Consider the following 22,220-nt stretch of genomic DNA (forward strand, 5'->3'; position numbering starts at 1 on the left):
TGCAAGGGTCAAGGATGTCTCGGAGCGGCTGCAGGACATTCTTTGGGGGGGGGGGGGGGGGGGGGGGGGGGGGGGGGGGGGGGAGGGTGAACAGCCAGCTGTCGTGGTGCACATAGGCACCAACGATATAGGTAAAAAACGGGATGAGGTCCTACAAGCGGAATTCAGGGAGTTAGGAGTTAAACTAAAAAGTAGGACCTCAAAAGGTAGTAATCTCAGGATTGCTACCAGTGCCACGAGCTAGTCAGAGTAGGAATGTCAGGATAGATAGGATGAATGCGTGGCTCGAGAGATGGTGCAAGAGGGAGGGATTCAAATTCCTGGGGCATTGGGACCGGTTCTGGGGGAGGTGGGACCAGTACAAACCGGACGGTCTGCACTTGGGCAGGACTGGAACCGATGTCCTAGGGGGGGGTGTTTTCTAGAGCTGTTGGGGAGGGTTTAAACTAATGTGGCAGGGGGATGGGAACCGATGCAGGAAGTTGGAAGGTAGCAAAACAGGGACAGAAACAAAAGGAAGTAAGGGGAAAAGTGCAAGGCAGAGAAGACATAGTCAGAAATCCATAAGAGCGACAGTACAAGGTACAGTGACTGAGGGGAGCACAGTGAATAGGCCCAGTAATAACAAAAGGAATAAAACTGGAGATGTTAAGATTCAAAACAGAGGTAAAAAAAACCAACATAAGTGTACTTTACCTGAATGCTCGTAGTATTCGGAATAAAGTAAATGAGTTGGTGGCACAAATCATCGTAAATGACTATGATTTAGTGGCCATTACTGAAACATGGTTAAAGGATGGTCACGACTGGGAGTTAAATATCCGAGGGTATCAAACTATTCGGAAGGACAGAGTGGATGGTAAGGGAGGTGGTGTTGCTCTGTTATTTAAGGATGACATCCGGGCAATAGTAAGGGATGACATCGGTGCTATGGAGGATAAGGTTGAATCCATTTGGGTGGAAATAAGGAATAGTAAGGCAAAAAAGTCACTGATAGGAGTAGTCTATCGGCCACCAAATAGTAACGAGATGGTGGGGCAGGCAATAAACAAAGAAATAACTGATGCATGTAGAAATGGTACAGCAGTTATCATGGTGGATTTTAATCTACATGTCGATTGGTTTAACCAGGTCGGTCAAGGCAACCGTGAGGAGGAGTTTATAGAATGTATCCGCGATAGTTTCCTAGAACAGTATGTAATGGAACCTACGAGGGAACAAGCGGTCCTAGATCTTGTCCTGTGTAATGAGACAGGATTGATTCATGATCTCATAGTTAGGGATCCTCTCGGAAGGAGCGATCACAGTATGGTGGAATTTAAAATACAGATGGAGGGTGAGAAAGTAAAATCAAATACTAGTGTTTGGTGTTTAAACAAAGGAGATTACAAGGGGATGAGAGAAGAACTAGCTAAGGTAGACTGGGAGCTAAGACTTTATGGTGGAACAGTTGAGGAACAGTGGAGAACCTTCCAAGCGATTTTTCACAGTGCTCAGCAAAGGTTTATACCAACAAAAAGGAAGGACGGAAGAAACAGGGAAAATCGACCGTGGATATCTAAGGAAATAAGGGAGAGTATCAAATTGAAGGAAAAAGCATATAAAGTGGCAAAGATTGGTGGAAGACTAGAGGACTGGGAAATCTTTAGGGCGCAACAGAAATCTACTAAAAAAGCTATAAAGAAGAGTAAGATAGAGTATGAGAGTAAACTTGCTCAGAATATAAAAACAGACAGTAAAAGTTTTTACAAATATATAAGACAAAAAAGAGTGGCTAAGGTAAATATTGGTCCTTTAGATTGGAAATTAGCAAACGTGACGCCACTGTTTAAAAAAGGAGGTAGGCAGAAAGCAGGAAATTATAGGCCAGTGAGCTTAACTTCGGTAATAGGGAAGATGCTGGAATCTATCATCAAGGAAGAAATTGCGAGGCATCTGGATAGAAATTGTCCCATTGGGCAGACGCAGCATGGGTTCGTAAAAGGCAGGTCATGCCTAACTAATTTAGTGGAATTTTTTGAGGACATTACCAGTGCAGTAGATAACGGGGAGCCGATGGATGTGGTATATCTGGATTTCCAGAAAGCCTTTGACAAGGTGCCACACAAAAGGTTGCTGCATAAGATAAAGATGCATGGCATTAAGGGTAAAGTAGTAGCATGGATAGAGGATTGGTTAATTAATAGAAAGCAAAGAGTTGGGATAAATGGGTGTTTCTCTGGTTGGCAATCAGTAGCTAGTGGTGTCCCTCAGGGATCCGTGTTGGGCCCACAATTGTTCACAATTTACATTGATGATTTGGAGTTGGGGACCAAGGGCAATGTGTCCAAGTTTGCAGATGACACTCAGATGAGTGGTAAAGCGAAAAGTGCAGAGGATACTGGAAGTCTGCAGAGGGATTTGGATAGGTTAAGTGAATGGGCTCGGGTCTGGCAGATGGAATACAATGTTGACAAATGTGAGGTTATCCATTTTGGTAGGAATAACAGCAAACGGGATTATTATTTAAACAATAAAATATTAAAGCATGCCGCTGTTCAGAGAGACTTGGGTGTGCTAGTGCATGAGTCACAGAAGGTTGGTTTACAAGTGCAACAGGTGATTAAGAAGGCAAATGGAATTTTGTCCTTCATTGCTAGAGGGATGGAGTTTAAGACTAGGGAGGTTATGTTGCAATTGTATAAGGTGTTAGTGCGGCCACACCTGGAGTATTGTGTTCAGTTTTGGTCTCCGTACTTGAGAAAGGACGTACTGGCGCTGGAGGGTGTGCAGAGGAGATTCACTAGGTTAATCCCAGACCTGAAGGGGCTGGATTATGAGGAGAGGTTGAGTAGACTGGGACTGTACTCGTTGGAATTTAGAAGGATGAGGGGGGATCTTATAGAAACATTTAAAATTATGAAGGGAATAGATAGGATAGATGCGGGCAGGTTGTTTCCACTGGCGGGTGACAGCAGAACTAGGGGACATAGCCTCAAAATAAGGGGAAGTAGATTTAGGACTGAGTTTAGGAGGAACTTCTTCACCCAAAGGGTTGTGAATCTATGGAATTCCTTGCCCAGTGAAGCAGTTGAGGCTCCTTCATTACATGTTTTTAAGGTAAAGATAGATAGTTTTTTGAAGAATAAAGGGATTAAGGGTTATGGTGTTCGGGCCGGAAAGTGGAGCTGAGTCCACAAAAGATCAGCCATGATCTAATTGAATGGCGGAGCAGGCTCGAGGGGCCAGATGGCCTACTCCTGCTCCTTGTTCTTATGGTGCCATGGCTCGTATCTTGCTGTCCACGAGGGATGGGTGTGTCCCTCTCTGGGAGGGCCTGCGGGGTGGGGGTGTCCAGAGAGGCTCGGTTTAGCCCTTGGGTGCGTGGGGACCTGGGAATCAGATGAGTTCTGTGCTTGGTATAGATATCCTGTTTTTATTTTCCGGGGGGGGGGGGGGGGGGGGGGAGAATGCCCACTTGTTGATTAAGAGGCTGCTTCTCTTCATTGGTATGTGTTGGGTGGCTGCCTAGGGTTTGGGTTGGATTCTGATCCCTAGGTATCCAAATGGTTGGTTCTTGTTCGTTCTTCCTTCTTTCTCTCTCTTGGGAGGCCCTCAAGATTGAATCCTCCACCTGGTCTCTCTCTTTGCTTCTCCCTTGAGCTACTAGAACATGAAGTTTAGTGTTGGCACATGGTGAAGTTGGATTGGTAATTGTGATCTGGCAACTAGGGAGTGGGACTGCTTTGGGTACTCCATATGCAATGGTGGTCGCCTTGTGTTTGGGCATTCCTGTCCTGGTGGATTTTTCTTTTTTTTTTTAAATAATTTTTATTAAAATTTTCACAAAAAAGAAAACAGTAACAGAAAATTCTAAGAACCCCCCCCCCCCCCCCCCCCCCCCCCGGTGTATACAAAAGAGAAAAAATAAATAAACGCCCGTCGTTGGCAAAGATTTAACCCAGACAAAGAGACAACCCCCGCCCCCCGGGTTGCTGCTGCTGCTGACCTTTTGATTTTACCGTTCTGCCAGGAGATCTAGGAAATGAAATGAAAATCGCTTATTGTCACGAGTAGGCTTCAATGAAGTTACTGTGAAAAGCCCCTAGTCGCCACATGGTTGCCATCTCCTGAAAAACCCCTGCACTGACCCCCTTAGGGCAAATTTCACCCTCTCCAATTTAATAAACCCCACCATATTATTGACCCAGGCCTCCACGCTTGGGGGCCTCGCATCCTTCCACTGAAGAAGAATCCTCTGCCGGGCTACTAACACTGGCCTCTTTCGCCTCCTGCACTCCCGGCTCCACTGCAACCCCAAATATTGCGAGTCTCCAGCCTGGCTTGACCCTGGATCCTACCACCCTCAATACGGTCCTTGCTACACCCTTCCAAAATTCCCCCAGCGCTGGGCATGCCCAGAACATATGGACATGGTTTGCTGGGCCCCCAAAGCACCTAATACACCTGTCCTCGGCCCCAAAAAACCGGCTCATCCTTGTCCCGGTCATATGAGCCCTATGCAGCACCTTAAACTGTATGAGGCTAAGCTTCGCACAAGAAGAGGAAGGAGTTCACCCTTTCCAGGGCATCAGCCCACGTCCCCGCCTCAATCTCCTCACCCAGCTCCTCCTCCCATTTACCTTTCAGCTCCTCCACCGAGGCCTCGTCTACCTCCTGCATCACCTGGTATGCCTCCGAGATCCTCCCTCTCCAACCCACACCCCCGAGAGCACCCTGTCCTCAACCCCACGCAGCGGCAGCAGAGGGAACCCCGCCACCTGCCAAACGCCCTTACTTGCATGTACCTAAAGGTGTTCCCTGGGGGGACCCCGAACTTCCCTTCCAGCTCACCCAGGCTCGCAAACTTCCCGTCTATGAACTGGTCCCCCAGCCTCCTGACACCTGCCCTGTGCCAACTCAGGAACCCGCCATCAATTCTCCCTGGAACAAACCGGTGGTTCCCCCGTATCAGGGACCCCATCGAGGCCCCCAACTCCCCCCTGTGCCGCCTCCATTGCCCCCAAATCTTGAGGGTAGTTGCCACCACCGGGCTCGTGGTATACCTCGTTGGAGGGAGCGGCAGTGGCGCCGTTACCAGCGCTTCCAGGCTCGTGCCCACACAGGATGCCATCTCCATCCTCTTCCATGCTGCCCCCTCCCCGTCCATCACCCACTTGCGCACCATCGCTGCGTTGGCAGTCCAATAATACCCACAGAGGTTGGGCAGCGCCAGCCCCCCCCTATCCCTGCCCCGCTCCAGAAACACCCTTCTCACCCTCGGGGTCCCGTGCGCCCTCACAAATCCCGTAATGCTCCTGTTAACCCGCCTGAAAAAGGCCTTCGGGATAAGGATGGGGAGGCACTGGAACAGGAACAGAAACTTCGGGAGCACCGTCATCTTAACTGACTGCACCCTACCCGCCAGAGACAGCGGCAGCATGTCCCACCTCTTAAACTCCTCCTCCATTTGCTCCACCAACCTCGTGAGGTTAAGCTTATGCAAGGCCCCCCAGCTCCTGGCCACCTGAACCCCCAAGTACCTGAAGCTCCTCTCCGCCCTTTTCAGCGGGAACCTCCCAATCCCCCCCTCCTGGTCCCCCGGGTGTACCACAAACAGCTCGCTTTTCCCAAAGTTTTTTTTATTTTTTTTTAATTTAGAGTACCCAATTATTTTTTCCAATTAAGGGGCAATTTAGTGTGGCCAATCTACCTATCCTGCACATCTTTGGGTTGTGGGGGTGAAACCCACGCAGACACGGGGAGAATGTGCAAACTCCACACGGACAGTGACCCAGGGCCGGGATTCGAACCCTGGTCCTCAGCGCCGTAGGCAGCAATGCTAACCACTGTCCCACCGTGCTGCCCTTCTTTTCCCAAAGTTAAACTTTTACTCTGAGAAATCCCCAAATTCCCGGAGAATCCCAATCACCACCAGCATTCCCTCCACCTGGTCCGCCACATACAACAAAAGGTCGTCCGCGTAGAGCGACCCTCGGTGCTCCTCCCCACCCCGGACCAGCCCCCTCCAATCCCCCAACTCCCTCAGCACCATAGCCAGGGGTTCAATTGCCACCGCAAAAAGTAGGGGGGACAGGGGACTCCCCTGCCTCATCCCTCGATATAATAGAAAATACTCCGACCTCCTCTTATTCGTGGCCACACTCATCATCGGGGCCTCATACAACAGCCTCGCCCAACGGACAAACCCCTCCCCAAACCCGAACCTTTCCAGCACCTCCCACAAGTACCCCCACTCGACCCTATCAAAGGCCTTCTCCGCATCTAGCGCCACCACTATCTCCGCCTCCCCTTCTACCGCCGGCATCATTATAACGTTCAAGAGCCTCCGTATATTAGTGTTCAGCTGCCTCCCCTTCACGAACCCCGTTTGATCCTCGTGGATAACCTGCGGCACACAGTCCTCAATCCTCGTGGCTAAGATCTTTGCCAACAACTTGGCGTGCACATTCAAGAGTGAGATCGGCCTGTATGACCCACACTGTAGGGGATCCTTGTCTCGCTTAAGAATCAAGGAGATCAGCACCCGCGACATCGTCGGGGGCAAAGCCCCCGCGACATCGTCGGGGGCAAAGCCCCCCCCCTCCCCTTGCCTCGTTAAAGGTCCTAACCAACAGGGGGCCCAGCAGGTCTGCATACGTCTTGTAAAATTCAACCGGGAACCCATCCGGCCCCGGCGCCTTCCCCGACTGCATGTTCCCTATCCCTTTGACCAGCTCCTCAAGCTCAACTGGTGCCCCCAGACCCTCCACCCGTCCCTCCTCCACCCTCGGAAATCTCAGCCGGTCTAAAAAGCGCCCCATCCCTCCTCCTCCGCCGGAGGTTCGGACCGATATAGTCTCTCATAAAAGTCCCTGAAGACCCCATTAATGTCTACCCCCCTCCGCACCACATTTCCTCCCCGATCCTTAACACCACCAATCTCCCTGGCCGCATCCCGCTTACGGAGCTGGTGTGCCAGCATCCTGCTCGCCTTCTCCCCATACTCGTACACCGCACCCTGTGCCTTTCTCCATTGAGCCTCCGCCTTTCTGGTGGTCAACAAGTCGAACTCAGCCCAAAGGCTGCGCCGCTCCCTCAGCAATCCCTCCTCCGGGGCCTCCGCGTACCTCCTATCCACCCTCACCATCTCCCCCACCAATCTCTCTGCTCCCCTCTCTCCCTGTGGGCCCGAATGGAGATCAACTCTCCCCGAACCACCGCCTTCAGCGCCTCCCAGACCGTCCCCACTCGGAACTCCCCATTATCGTTGGCCTCTAGATACCTCTCGATACATCCTCGAACCCGCCCCCTCACCGCCTCATCCGCCAGCAGCCCCATCTCCAAGCGCCACAACGGGCGCTGGTCCCTCTCCTCCCCCAGCTCGAGGTCCACCCAATGCGGGGCATGGTCCGAAATGGGTATCGCCGAGTACTCAGCGTCTACCATCCTCGCAATCAGCACCCTACTCAAAATGAAAAAAATCGATCCGGGAGTAGGCCTTATGCACATGGGAGAAGTATGAAAATTCCCTGGCCCTCGCGAATCTGGGCTAGATTGTGTTGTGGGGTACGGATGTAACTCTCCTTTGAATTGGAGTTTTTGTTTGTTTTTGTGGAGTTGGGTATGATGAATCTGCTCTTGACTTCTACATGGGTGCAGGTGGGTCTGATATCCGAAGGACTGTGATGGGTCGTTGATGCCTGTGGCGCTGCTAAGGTAGAGTATGATGTACGCGCCTATCTTGCTGCGGGTAACTTATCCTGACTTCTTGTGATGGCTGTGGATCTGTGCAAAACTGAGTATCCAGTTTTGTCTAATGATTGAACTGAGCCAATTATGATGTTCTCCTGTACTAATAATGTATGTTGGGTCGTTTTTCTTTTCCCTTAATCCTATGGTATTATTTTGTATTATTTTGTAACATTGTTGGGTCATTTTCTAAAGTATAAAATCCTAATAAATATACTTATAAAAATGTCCAATTTTAAAAATATATATATATTTATTCTCCTTTTTCACATTTTCTCCCAAATTTACACCCACCAACAATAATCACGATCCCATCCTCCCACCAACCCCCAAACATCAGCCCGCATGTTTACATAAACAAATGACAAAAAGGAATCAGGGATTACCCATAGTCATCCTTAATATACACAGCCCCCCCCACTAATGTTCGATGTTACCCAGTTCTTGAAAGTGCATAATGAATAATGCCCACGAATTGTAGAACCTCTCCATCCTTCCCCTCAGTTCAAACTTAACCTTCTCAAGAGTCAAGAATTCCAACAGGTCCCCCGCCACGCCAGGGCACAGGGTGGAGAAGTTGCTCTCCAACCCATCAGGATCTGCCTTCGGGCGATCAACAAGGCGAAGGCTACGATATCTGTCTCCGCACCCGTTTCCAATCCTGGCTGGTCCGACACCCCGAATATGGCCTCCCGGGGACCCGGGTCCAGCTTCACATGCACCACCTTGGAAATTACCCTAAACACCTCCTTCCAGTACTCCTCTAGCTTTGGACAGGACCAAAACATATGAACGTGATTAGCGGGGCACCCCCCCGCAACGCTCACACACATCTTCTACTCCTTCAAAGAATCGGCTCATCCTCGCCCTCGTGAGGTGCGCTCCATATACCATTTTCAGCTGTATCAGCCCCAACCTCGCACATGAGGTGGAGGTATTTACTCTCCGGAGCACCACACACCAGACCCCCTCCTCCATATCCTCTCCCAACTCTTCCTCCCACTTTGCTTTGATCCCTTCCAGTGGTGCCTTATCCTCTTCCAAAGTAGCTCTGTACACCGCTGACACTACCCCCTTCTCCAGTCCCCTCGTCGTCAGCACCTCCTCCAGCAATGTGGAGGCCGGTCCCTCCGGGAACTCCTTCCTGGCAAAATCCCGAACCTGCATGTATCTAAACATTTTTCCCGATCCAGCCCATACTTCGCTTCCAGCTCCCTCAATCCTGCAAACCGACCAATAAGAAACATATCTTTTAGCGTCTTAATCCCCTTCTCTTCCCATTTCCGAAAACTTCCATCCCACTTCCCTGGCTCAAATCTGTGGTTCCCCCGAATCGGCATTTCCCTTGATCCTGCCCCCAACCCGAAGTGTTGGCGAATCTGCATCCAGATTTTCAATGAAGCTACTATTGCTGGACTCCCTGAGTATTTCCCCGAAGCTATCGGGAGCGGCGCTGTTGCTAGTGCTTTCACTCCCGACCCTCTGCACAAACTCTCCTCCATTCTGACCCAGCTCCGCACCTTCTCCACATTCACCGCCCAGTAGTAGGACATCAGGTTCGGAAGACCCAAACCCCCTGCCTGACTTCCCCATATGAACGAGGTAATCCTTTCCTCAATTTCCCTGAAAAAAGCCTTTGGCAGGAAAATCGGTAGGCATTGAAAAATAAACAGAAATCGCGGCAACACATTCATTTTAACCGCCTGTACCCGATCCGCCAGTGACATAGGGAGACCATCCCACCTTGCCAGATCAGCTTTCACTCTCCCCACTAAACTAGTGATGTTGTACCTGTGACGCTTTCCCCACTCCCAGGCCATCTGCACCCCCAGATACCTAAAGTGAGTCCCTGCCCTACGGAATGGCAGCCCCCCCACTCCTGCCCCCACCTGAGACACCACAAAATACTCACTCTTGTCCAGGTTCAGCTTGTACCCCGAGAAAGACCCAAATACTTGCAGCAGCTCCAATATTCCTCCTAGCAACGCACTCGGTTCCGACACACGCAGCAGCAAGTCATCGGCATATAAGGACACCCTATGGCTCTATCGACCTCCCCCCGCACTATTCCTTTCCATGCTCCCGAACTTCTTAATGCGATAGCCAACGGCTCAATCGCAAGTGCAAACAGCAGAGGGGACATAGAACATCCCTGCCTCGTCCCACGGTGGAGAGAAAAGTATCTCGAGCTGATATTGTTTGTGCGGACACTCTCCTTCGGCTCCTTACATAATAGCTTTATCCAGTTCAATCCAATCCCAATCCCAAACCGCTCCAGAACTGCCATCAGGTACCCCCATTCTACCCAGTCAAACGCCTTCTCGCCGTCCAATGCCACAACCACCGGTTTCCTTCCCTTCCGCTGGTGCCATAACGACGTTCAAAACCCTCCTTATGTTCGAAAACAGCTGCCTCCCTTTCACGAACCCTGTCTGATCCTCATCTATCACCTTCGGGAGGCACTCCTCCAGCCTACCTGCCAGTATCTTCGCCAGTGTCCATATTTGTTCCTGAGAAGCTATTTATTTAGTGAATGCAAATCCCCAGAGCAAAGTGATAGACTCCTCATTTGCTGAGTTTAAAGTGATTACTCCGCCACTTAGTCTATAGAGGGGACACTCTGTAATGCTCAATACTGTATGTTTCACTTTTGAAAATACAGATGGGGTTTGTATTGAGGCCCCAGCAGTGGAGATTGGTTGTAGAGCGGCCCTGTCCCGTCCTGTTTAGCAAGGACCATTCGCACCATGGTAGTTCAACACCTGCTGTTTGACCAATACGATTTGTCACAAGGAACTTGTTGTAGACTTCCCATGTTTCCCATTCCCTAATCCAAGGATGTTTGTGAGTAGATCATGCTTGGGAACCTTGCTCCATATTGAACACAAGATGGTAGTTGTCTGAACAGGTCACCATGGAATTGGTAAGTGAAGTACAGCATGGATGGGCAGATGTATGGGAAGAGTTGTTTCGGAAGACAGGAATCCAGTAGAGGGGTGCTGAGCAGAGGGCTCCAGTTGTGGAGCATTGTTGCATTCAGTGGAGTGTCAACAAGATGTGCGTGTGATGACCTTTGCCAGACAGGTCCACAGTACCATAGCGTGGATTATGATTGGATCCAACACCGCTCTTCAATTTTTTCATTTTACCTTTACTTTATGTTCCCACTCTCTTGTTTCAGCCAAGCCTGCTCTTAAGGCCTCGCTGAATATGTCATGCACATCTCCAGAACCAATACCAGCTCTGTGCTATCTTTGATTCAGAAAGGATTTATATGCATGTCCCTTCCAAATTACCCACCGATAATGCTATCCAATCCTACCAATGGCTGTGAAGCACTGAATCTATCATGAAGAGGACAAGGCTTGAACAGAATGCTCATTTAGTTTAACTCTTTCAAATGGGAGTCAGAATTAATACTTCCCCAAATGTGACCCAACTTTGGTCTTCCAAATGTTCTTGTTAACAAGAGCTGCTGCTCAGGGCACTGCAATGGCCTGTCAAATCGGATGATCTTGATCCTAGTGTTGTCCTATAATTCAAAATCAATCACTGACCAGCCAAATTGCCACAGATGACGCATATCAGCGTGATTCATGTAAACTGGAAAGATGAATTTTTACACACGTGGAAATATAAAGCAGCCCTATAAATGACCAAGTACCTCCGTCCCCACACTGCTGGGGGCACTGCTTTCAGTTGGTAAGGGAGCTTGGATCAGACTTCCCACCCCTGCAGCCTCCACCAACTTAGCTGCAGTCTTATTCATCTTGTCAGACTTGCTTGGTCCCTGTTTTTGTTCCAATGTGGATTTCCGAGTTCGGGCCAGCTTCTCCAGATCAACCATTTCAGAAACCAGGACCTGCCAAAGAAACAAACACACAGCAGTGGTAAAAGAAAGAAGGGAAATAGCACGACATCCAATTTATTCTGCTGTATTTTAAAATCTCTGAAAGAACAAGTGATTTGTGTCCAAAATTTAAGGGACTCCTATTTCAGATCTAATACATCTGAAGAAATAGGAGCAGAGCAAACCCTGTGAGCCTGCTCCACCAAGCATGTTTTTAAAAATCCTAATAATGGCTTTATTTATTTTGAGATACTATTCACTTACAACAGAACATGTTAAGGTTCGGATATTGTATCCAATTGGGTTTCTTTGGCCAATGTCAAACCACATCATAATTTCCGTGGCCACAAGTATCCTTTCCAGGTATTTCTTTGTAAATGCGCAGCCTTAAATGATGCCATAAGACCCTTGAAGCTTTCAACAACCGAAGCTTTCAACAACCACTGATTTCTCCAAGAGTTGGAAGAGTCCGCTCCAGCTGAGCACTTTTCCAGAAGGAAGCCAGACGCGGCTTAAAGTAATTAGCAGCAGTCAGGGTGAGCTTGGGGCCCCCAGTCACCATTTCCTGCCTCCACCATCTGGCTGATCCTCTAGGTCAATTTCACTTTCTTGCCCTACCACATTTTCCTTACTCTGTGTCCAAAAATCTATCTGAATGGCCAAGCATGAGAAACCCTCTCGGGTATAGAATCATAGAATTTAGAGTGCAGGAGGAGGCCATTCAGCCCATCGAGTCTGCACCGGCCCTTGGAAAGAGCACCCTACCTGTGGTGAATGTGTAAGTGCTATTAATTCACCAGTATACGGTGTTGCATTATACCATGCTATTAACCCTGTGGGCTCCATCTATGGGCCAGTGTGGCTTCACCCACAGGGGGAGATGTGGAGCATGTACGGGCTCTGCCCATGGCCCCACCCCTTTCAGGAAGTATAAGAGCAGCTGACCTGCGGGACCGCCTTCAGTAATGTACCGGTCGCAGGCAGGCAAAGTTGTAAGCTGATTAAAACCACTGTTTATTTGACTTGAGTCTCCGAGTGAATTGATGGTCGCATCACTACCTAAGCCCACACCTCTACCCTACCCACCTAACCCTTTTGGACACTAAGGGCAATTTAGCATGGCCAATCCACCTAACCTGCACATCTTTGGCTTGTGGGAGGAAACCCTCGCAGACAGGGGAGAACATGCAGACTCCACACAAACAGTGCCCAAGCCGAGAATCGAACCTGGGATCGTTGTGCTAACCACCGTGTTACCGTTCCCCCAAAGATTAAAATGCACAACCATCTGAAATAAGAAATTTCTCCTCATCCAAGTCCAAAATGTCTGATACCTTATCATGAGACTGTGAACCCCTAGTTCTGGACTCTTCAATCAGAAGGACCCCCCCCCCCCCCCCCCTCTCAGTGGTGAGGTTGGGAGTGGCATTAAACAAGAAATTAGTGATGCATGTAATAAGGGAATATCAGTGATCATGGGTGATTTTAATCTTCACAGAGATTGGGCAAATCAAATTAGCCACAATGCCGTAGAGGAGGAATTCCTGGAGTGTATACGGGATGATTTTCTTGATCAATATGTGGAGGAACCAGCTGGCGAGCAGGCCAAAATAAAAGCAAATTACTGCGGATGCTGGAATCTGAAACAAAAGGGAAAATGCTGGAAAATCTCAGCAGGTCTGGCAGCATCTGTAGGGAGAGAAAAGAGCTAACGTTTCGAGTCCGATGACTCTTTGTCAAAGCCCATCTTAGACTGGGTACTGTGTAATGTGAAGGGAATTATTGCCAATCTGACTGTACGAGGCCCCTTGGGGATGAGCAACCATAACATAATAGAATTTATTATCAAGATGGAGAGTGAAGTAGTTGATTTGGAGACTAGGGTGCTGAATCTTAATAAAGGGAACTATGAGGATATGAGGTGTGAGTTGGCCTTGATAGATTGGGGAGAGTTACTTAAAGGGATGACAGTGGATAGACAATGGCAAACATTCAAGGAATGCATGGGGGAACTACAGCAACTGTTCATTCCTGTCTGGCACAAAAGCAAAGGGGGTAAGAGGGCCAATCCATGGCTTACAAAGGAAATTAGAAATAGTATCCGATACAAGGAAGAAGCATACAGATTGGCCAAGAAAAATAATAGGTCTGAGGATTGGGAGCAGTTTAGAATTCAGCAAAGAAGGATGAAGGGATTGATTAAGAAGGGGAAAGTACAGGACGAAAGGAAGCTTGCAGGGAACATAAAGACTGACACTAAGTGTTTCTATAGATATGTGAAGAGAAAGAGATCGATAAAGAGAAATGTAGGCCCCCTACAGACAGAAACAGGGGAATGCATAATGAGGGACAAAGAAATGGCTGAGCAATTGAATACATACTTTGGTTCTGTCTTCACAAATGAGGACACAAATCAGATCCCAGAAATGTTGGAGAATGAAAGGTTTTGTGAGAGGGAAGAACTGAGATTAACATTAGTAGAGACATGGTGCTGGGAAAATTGATGGGATTGAAGGCGGATAAATCCCCAGGGCCTGAGAATCTGCATCCCAGAGTGTTTAAGGAGGTGGCTCTGCAAATAGTGGATGCATTGGTGGTCATCTTCCGGGATTCTATAGACTCTGGAACTGTCCCTGCAGATTGGAGGGTAGCTCGTGTCACTCCAATATTCAAAGAGGAAGGTAGAGAGAAAGCAGGGAATTATAGACCAGTCAGCCTAACATCGGTAGTGGAGAAAATGCTTGAATCCATTATAGAAAATAGAACGATACAGCGCAGTACAGGCCCTTCGGCCCACGATGTTGCACCGACATGGGAAGTCAAAAACTAAAGGCCATCTAACCTACACTATGCCATTATCATCCATATGCTTATCAAATAAACTTTTAAATGCCCTCAATGTTGGCGAGTTCACTACTGTTGCAGGTAGGGCATTCCACGGCCTCACCACTCTTTGCGTAAAAAACCTACCTCTGACGTCTGTCCTATATCTATTACCCCTCAATTTAAGACTTTGTCCCCTCGTGCTAGCCACCTCCATCCGTGGGAGAAGGCTCTCACTGTCCACCCTATCTAACCCTCTGATCATTTTGTATCAAGGACTTCATAGCAGAACATTTAGAAAGCAGTGGCAGGATCAGTCAGAGTCAGCATGTATTTATGAAGGGAAAATCATGCTTGACAAATCTGTTGGAATTCTTTGAAGAGGTAATGATGTGACCATCAATTCACAAGACACACGATTGGAAGTAAACTGCGGTTTTAATAGTCTTACAACTAAGCCAGCCTGCGACCAGAGGAACTGAGAGCAAGCTTACGGCTGCAGTACTTTATACTTCCGGTTAGTGGGAGGAGCCAAGGGTGGAGCCCAGTACAAACTCATCTCCCCCTGTGGGCAGAGCTGCGCAACGGCTCACATACAGAGCCCACAAGGACACAATACAAGGCAATACAGTGTGAATTACGATGCATATAATTCACCACAGGTAACCAGTACAGTCGACAAGGGGGAGCCAGTCGATGTGGTATATTTGGACTTTCAGAAGGCGTTTGACAAAGTCCCGCATAAGAGATTATTGTGCAAAATTATAGCGCATGGGATTGGGGGAAATGTATTGAGGTGGATAGAAAACTGGTTGGCGGAGAGGAAACAAAGAGTAGGGATTAATGGGTCCTTTTCAAATTGGCAGGCAGTAACTAGTGGGGTACCACAGGGATCGGTGCTGGGACCCCAGCTATTCACAATATATATTAATGATTTGGATGAGGGAACAAAATGTAACATCTCAAAGTTTGCAGATGATACCAAATTAGGTGGGAGGGTGAATTGTGACGAGGATGCAGGGATCCTACAGCAAGATCTGAACAGGTTGGGCGAGTGGGAAAACCAATGGCAGATGCCGTATAATTTGGATAAGTGTGAGGTTATTCATTTTGGAAGCAAAAACAGGAAGACAGATTACTACCTGAATGGTTGTAAGTGTGCAGTGGGACATGGGTGCCTTGTGCACCAGTCGCTGAAGGTAAACATGCAGGTGCAGCAGGCGGTAAAGAAGGCTAATGGTATGTTGGCCTTCATTGCAAGAGGTTTCGAGTATAGAAGCAGGGATGTGTTGCTGTAATTATACAGGACCTTGGTGAGACCACACCTGGAGTATTGTGGGCAGTTTTTGTCTCCTTCTCCGAGGAAGAATGTTCTTGCTCTCGAGGGAGTACAGCGAAGGTTTACCAGACTGATTCCAGGGATGGCGGGACTGTCATGAGGAGAGATTGACTAGGTTGGGATTGTTCTTGCTGGAGTTCAGAAGAATGAAGGGGATCTCAGACTTATAAAATTCTAACCGGACTAGACAGGGTAGATGCAGGGAAGATGTTACCAATGATGGGTGTGGCCAGTACCAGGGGTCACAGCCTGAGGATTCAGGGTAAACCATTTCGGACAGAGATAAGGAGACATTTCTTCACACAAAGAGTGGTCAGCCTGTGGAATTCATTACCACAGGAAGTAGCTGATGCTAAAACTTTGAATATATTCAAGAGGCGGCTGGATAGAAAGGGATCGAAGACTATGGGGAGAAAACAGGATTAGGCTATGGAGTTGGATGATCAGCCACGATTGTGACGAATGGAGGAGCAGGCTCGAAGGGCCTATGTATCTATGTATGTATCTAAGGCAAGAATATCATCCCCAGAGGTAGAATTTTAAGGATGCCAAGCAATCAGTGGTTGCCACCCCGAGAGTTGGTACCTGACACACAGCCATCGACTCTTGAACTCCCACTGCCATTTAACGCTCACGATTGACAGTGAGCAGTGCTTTCAGCCACCCTTGGAAGGAAGTCCCGCCTGTGGGAGCTGTCATCCAATCAGATTGGCCGACAGTATTTCAACCTCGCCTGGCACAGTGCTGCAGCGTTCTGCCAGAGACTAAGTCCCGCCCAAGCATGAAATTGACCTGGGTTTGGGTAGGCAGGATGCCAGGGGGAGTCCGGTCCATTCAATTTTATGCCCTCGCCCCTCCCACACCTCAGGTAGAACATAAAACTGTGCCTTTGAGAAAGGAGACCAAAACTGCACTTCGAACCTCGGGCGGAATACTCCACTTTTCAGACTAAGTGCGATTGAGACTAAGCGAGACTAAGGGACTGGTTTAGCACAGTGGGCTAAATTGCTGGCTTGTAATGCAGAACACAGCCAGCAGTACGGGTTCAATTCCTGTACCAGCCTCCCCGAACAGGTGCCGGAATGTGGTGACTAGGGGCTTTTCAAAGTAACTTAATTGAAGCCTACTTGTGACAATAAGTGATAATTTTTTTTTTTTTGAGAGAGAGCAGTTCTGGCAGCACCTTTCCTGCTGACCTGAATGGCAGGATCCTAACCCAGATCCGGAGTTTGGAACCTTATTAGTTATGCACAGGTGAGTTCCCCTCAGAATCTCCTGGCAGGCCGACAGCTGATTCATTCGCCCGCCCTCAGCTGGCAGGCTGAAAGGTCCCGATGCCATGTTTAAACACCAATTCAGCATACTCATCTCCAGCTCATCTGTCTTCACTAGATCGTGCAGGATGTCAGCAACCCAGTGGAAAAGGTTAGCAAGACTTTGGGCCCATGGGTCCAGCAGCACGGTGCTGTCCATGAAGACCAGCTTGGCATCGAGATGGAGGGCAGGAACCTGTCTGTCCTGGCAGAGTAATGTACAGCACATCAGGAGCAGCGCTGGCCTATGGCAGGTAGGCTTTGTTGCATCCACCTCAAAGTCTCTTACGAATTGAGAATGGATGTATGCACATCATTCTTTAGCAATCGTGTTTAGACTGACGTAATTTCCTGCAAGATTGTACAAGGACACGGAAATCCCTCAATACCGACATAAGCTCGACTCACCTTTGAAAATAATTCTGCTTTTGCATTCTACCTATCAAAGTGGATAATTAACCCCCCCCCCTCCTGTCACCTCATTGCCCAATTTTTTTTCTCCCAATGGAAATGCTACATCGAATCCTGGCCTGAATTCTCCGGTCGTTGTGATTCACTTTTCCACCGGTTTCTAGGCGGTGTGGGATGATTACAATGGGAAGATAGAATCCCACCACCAGCGAACGGCGTGCAGCAGAGAATCCCATGGCTAGGGGACTGGAGAATCCCGCCTCCTGCCTCGTCTTCCTTGCATTTTTCACTTGCACACACCACCTAGTTGGCATGTGAGGCAGAGGTGTACAAGAGGTCAATGGTACAGATAGAAAGAGCATAAGCAAGACAGTTTGAAAGAAGGGGAAGTGATACACAGAGGGCTGCATTTCATTTGCGAGTATGCTTGGTGTATTTGCATAAAATGCTTGTGCTCAATTTTAACATTAATCAAGTTATAGAGTTAATGATTACATAAAAATCATTTTAAGAGAACAGATAAAATACCGCTTTGTCAGAAGAAATTAAGTGGGTAGCACAGTGGTTAGCAGTGTTGCCTCAGCGCCAGGGACCATGGTTCAATTCCGGCCTTGTCAGTATGGAGTTTGCACGTTCTCCCCATGTCTGCGTGCTTTTCCTCCGGGTGCTCAGATTTCCTCCCACAGTCCCAAGATGTGCAGGTTAGATGGGGTTGCTGAGATGGAGCAGGGGAGTGGGGTGCTCTTTCGGAGGGTTGTTGCAGACTCAGTGGGCTGAATGGCCTCCTTCTGCACTGTAGGGATTGTATAGATACAATGGAGCCAAGAGAGAAACGGCATGTAGAGAATAGAATACTTGGTAAATCACAGAGAGCAAAGCAAGAAGACATTATTGGATTTACAATGGCAGTCTTTTTGTTGTGGTTGTCGGGTGGATTAGAATATGTAATTATAGCAGTGACTAAAAAAACAATGCCAATTACTTTAAGTCTAAAATGTGCCAACATACCAAAAATAATCTGTTACTGAAACAGCTGCAGAACATACTGAATAATGACCTGAAGTCGAAGGGAGCAGACAGAAACAAAGGGAAAGTGAAAGACTGAAAAAGAAACTGAAAATTTCAAGAAAATACTGAGCAGTGCTGAAGCCACAGCTTCATGTCTTTTCCCTCCTCAGGCAACAATGTTTCTATTCATGGTCACGTCATTAGAGGGAACTAGCGAGCTAAAAGAAGGCAACAATGCCAGTTGCATTCCAATATAAAGGGATAGACTTTCATCTTTAGCACCTGGCCAGTAATCTAGCGGAATGGTTCTTCCGCCTTTTAAAGAATCCACCCAATTTTCATTCTATTGAAATCAGTGGGATGAAAGTTAAGTGGGTTCTATAACAGGTTAGCACGAGTCCAGACAGTGAAGACAAAAATGTACTTTGATATTCTATCTCCCGGTTCTTCTCCTTGTACTGTCCTCAGGGCAACGTGTTAGCACTGTTGCTTCACAGCTCCAGGGTCCCAGGTTCGATTCCCAGCTTGGGTCACTGTCTGTGCGGAGTCTGCACGTTCTCCCCGTGTCTGCGTGGGTTTCCTCCGGGTGCTCCGGTTTCCTCCCACAGTCCAAAGATGTGCAGGTTAGGTAGACTGGCCATGCTAAATTGCCCTTAATATCCAAAAGGTGGGGTGGGGTTACTGGGTTACAGGAATAGGGTGGGCTTGGGTAGGGTGCTCTTTCCAAGGGCTGATGCAGACTCAAATGGGCCCAATGGCCTCCTGCACTGTAAATTCTATGATTCTAAATCTGTGGTCAGGCCATCTAATTGTTCCTGGTGTTAGTCCCAACACTATTCTTTTCAGTTCCAGGCCACAGGCGATCTTTTTATGAAGGTCCAACATCTTTGACCTGTTGGTCTCACTCACCCGCATTATGATTTTCAGATAAATCTGGCTATTGCGTCCAGAATGTTCTAGTGGGAACCACTGGTCAAAGCTCATATCTGGGCTCATCAACAACTGTGACAGAGATATGGATAGCGACCCCAGACTCAACTGACGGTCATCATCCTTAACCTAGAAGAAAAAGTAATATGAACAGATTTAACTGAAACAGTTAAGACTATGGGCTTGTAATTAATGCTTATGTAATTTCTAACCCTTCACTTCCCATCTCATTTTATCTTTAGCTCATTTTCAGTTATTGCTCTCCCCTCTTGCACTGGTTGCAGGTCACCATGAAACTCACAGAAAATACAAACCCCAAACCAATTGTTAGATACTTTTTAAATTTCCTACAAAGATAACAACATTTGGACAAAATTCAGTTCATTATTAAGTTACAGTCAACAAATAAAAAGCCTTCTGCAAAGGATAAGAAATCTACCTGTATATCGAGGTCTTGTTGATTTGGATTCTGAACAAAGAAAGTAAAGGCGTCCTCCCAAGCTGGAGAGTTTGTGTTATACACGGTCTATGGGAAGAGATAATAATGAGACATTTTGGAGAGGCATAAACCTGTCAACTTGCTTTGTCAGATTAAACACTAAAATATCTGAGGAGATGATGTTCACTTCATTCTTATAGTAAAATACTTATGTATTTAGATATCAGAGTAAGTGTGCACGTGGACTGTAAGGCATACTGGGGAGTATCTGTTAGGAACTGTATAATGAGTGAGTGTGCAAGGGTCTGTTCTTTAAATTACATTACACTGTGTTGACTTTAAGTAATGGATTTTACAGTGTCCGTACCCTGCTTTCGAACGTTTTATCCAATAATGAGATCTGTACCAGTGCATTCGGTTCCCTGGTCCCTTGCTTCAGCTGTGCACAAAGAGAAAAATAAGAGTTAATGAAACAGAAACACCTGGAGATGGATACAGGAACTGAGAGAAAGAAGAGAGAAACATTCTCTCTATATTTCTTTCTGTTCATCTCTGGGAGAATGGAAACCAGACAAGAGGGCAATTACAATTTCCCCCATGTCGCTTAGCCTCTCTATAAATGCCCCTCTCTATAGCTGCCAAGAGCCTACGACCGTGAATTTCACCAACTCAAGGATAACAGCCCAAAGCTGGCAGGGTGTTTTAACATTTTTATTTTAGATATGATGATAGCCCAGCGAGAATAGCAGATTGGGGTTTGTAGATGCCATACAAGATAGATTATACATTTATTTTTTACATTCCTTGTGTGGCCTAGAGGAAAGGATTGTGCCTTTGGGTCTCACAAGGATAGCTTATGCCTCCTCCGTGTGATCTCGCCCCTCCCGATAACATGGACTGGATGAAATGACCCGATAGTCAGACCCACCAATTAATTGATCTCGGTGGACAGGAGGTGGCATTTAATCATAGAATGGTTACAGCACAGAAGGAGGCCGTTCAAGCTATTGTATCTGTCCAAGCTTTCTGCAAGAGCAAGAGCAAATCAGTTGGACCCACTTCTGCACCTTTTAGCCGTCAGCTTGCACATTTACTCTCTTCAGGTGTTTATCCAATTCTTTTTTGAAAATTCCAATTGAATCTGCCCCCATCACACATTCCAGATCCTAAGTACTCATTGCATATGAAAGATTTTGTTCATGTCATTTTGGTTGTTTTGCCCATCACCTGAAATTGGTGGCCTCCAGTTCTTAACCATTCAATCAACAGTCTCTCCCTATCCATTCTGTGCAGACCTCTCATGATTTTAAACACCTCAATCAAATCTCCTTTCTGCCTTGATTCGAACTTTTCCAATCTATCTATATAACCAAAGTCCCTCAAACTGGAACCATTCTCCTGAATCTTTTATGCACCCTCTCTCGTGCCTTCAAATCCTTCCAGAAGTGCGGTGCCCAGAATTGGACACAATATTCCAGTTGAGGCTAAACCACTATTTTCGAAAGGCTCACCATAACTTTCTTGTTTTTGTACTCTGTGCCTCTATTTAGAAACCCTAAAATCCTTTGTCATATTGACCACTTTCTCAATCTGTCCAGCCACCTTCAATGATTTCTGCACACCATGTCCCCCCAGATCCCTCTGCTCCTGCACCCCCAATCGTCTTGTACCCTTCATTTTATATTGCATCTTTCGTTCTACCAAAGCACATCATTTCATCTGCCACTTGTCTGCCCCTTCTACCAACCTCTCTGCCCTCTTGAAGTTCATCACCACCCTCCTCAATACTTCCAGTTTGCATCATCTGCAAATGTACTCTGCACATCCAGACCCAAGTCATTAATACATATCAAGGAAAGCAATGGCTCTAATATCAACCCTTGAGGAACTCCATTATATGCCATCCTACAGTCTGAAAAGCCACAGTTAATCACTCCACTCTGTTTCCCATCATTCGTGAACTTTATATCTATGCTGCTGCTGTTGCTTTTATTCCATGGGATTGAATTTTGCTGACAAACTTGTTATATGGCACTTTATCAAATGCCTTTTGGAAGTTCACATACACCATGTTAACTGTATCACCTTCATCAACTATCTCTGTTATCATATCGAAAAACTCAAACCAATCTGCGAGTTAAAATATTCCAGCCTCATTTCGGTTTAAAAGGCTGCCAAAATTCCCCACCAAAAACTGATTCCCAGTTACAATAAGGACCAGAGAAACAAGAGAGATGAACAGGCATAATAGCAATGCACACTTGCAGAACTAGATACAGACAGTGAGGGAAAGCAAAACAGAAAATTATCTAATTCAGGTTGAACTTTGGAAATCAATCTATCATTTTATGATGAGACTGATTGATTTCCTTGTGT

The 22,220-nt window shown here is 47.3% G+C and overlaps 1 protein-coding gene across 1 annotated transcript in view; it reads right to left on the reverse strand.

The window, feature by feature from the left end:
* The window catches only part of LOC119958180 (extended synaptotagmin-1-like), a 165,262-nt gene that overhangs the window by 18,814 nt on the left and 124,228 nt on the right, over positions 1-22,220 (reverse strand). Inside the window, 4 exon segments of the mRNA XM_038786528.1 lie at positions 11,396-11,593; positions 19,385-19,534; positions 19,845-19,931; positions 20,212-20,283. Coding sequence (XP_038642456.1) covers positions 11,396-11,593; positions 19,385-19,534; positions 19,845-19,931; positions 20,212-20,283 — 507 coding nt within the window.

Source organism: Scyliorhinus canicula, chromosome 28, assembly GCF_902713615.1.
Source record: "Scyliorhinus canicula chromosome 28, sScyCan1.1, whole genome shotgun sequence".
NCBI lineage: Eukaryota > Metazoa > Chordata > Chondrichthyes > Carcharhiniformes > Scyliorhinidae > Scyliorhinus > Scyliorhinus canicula.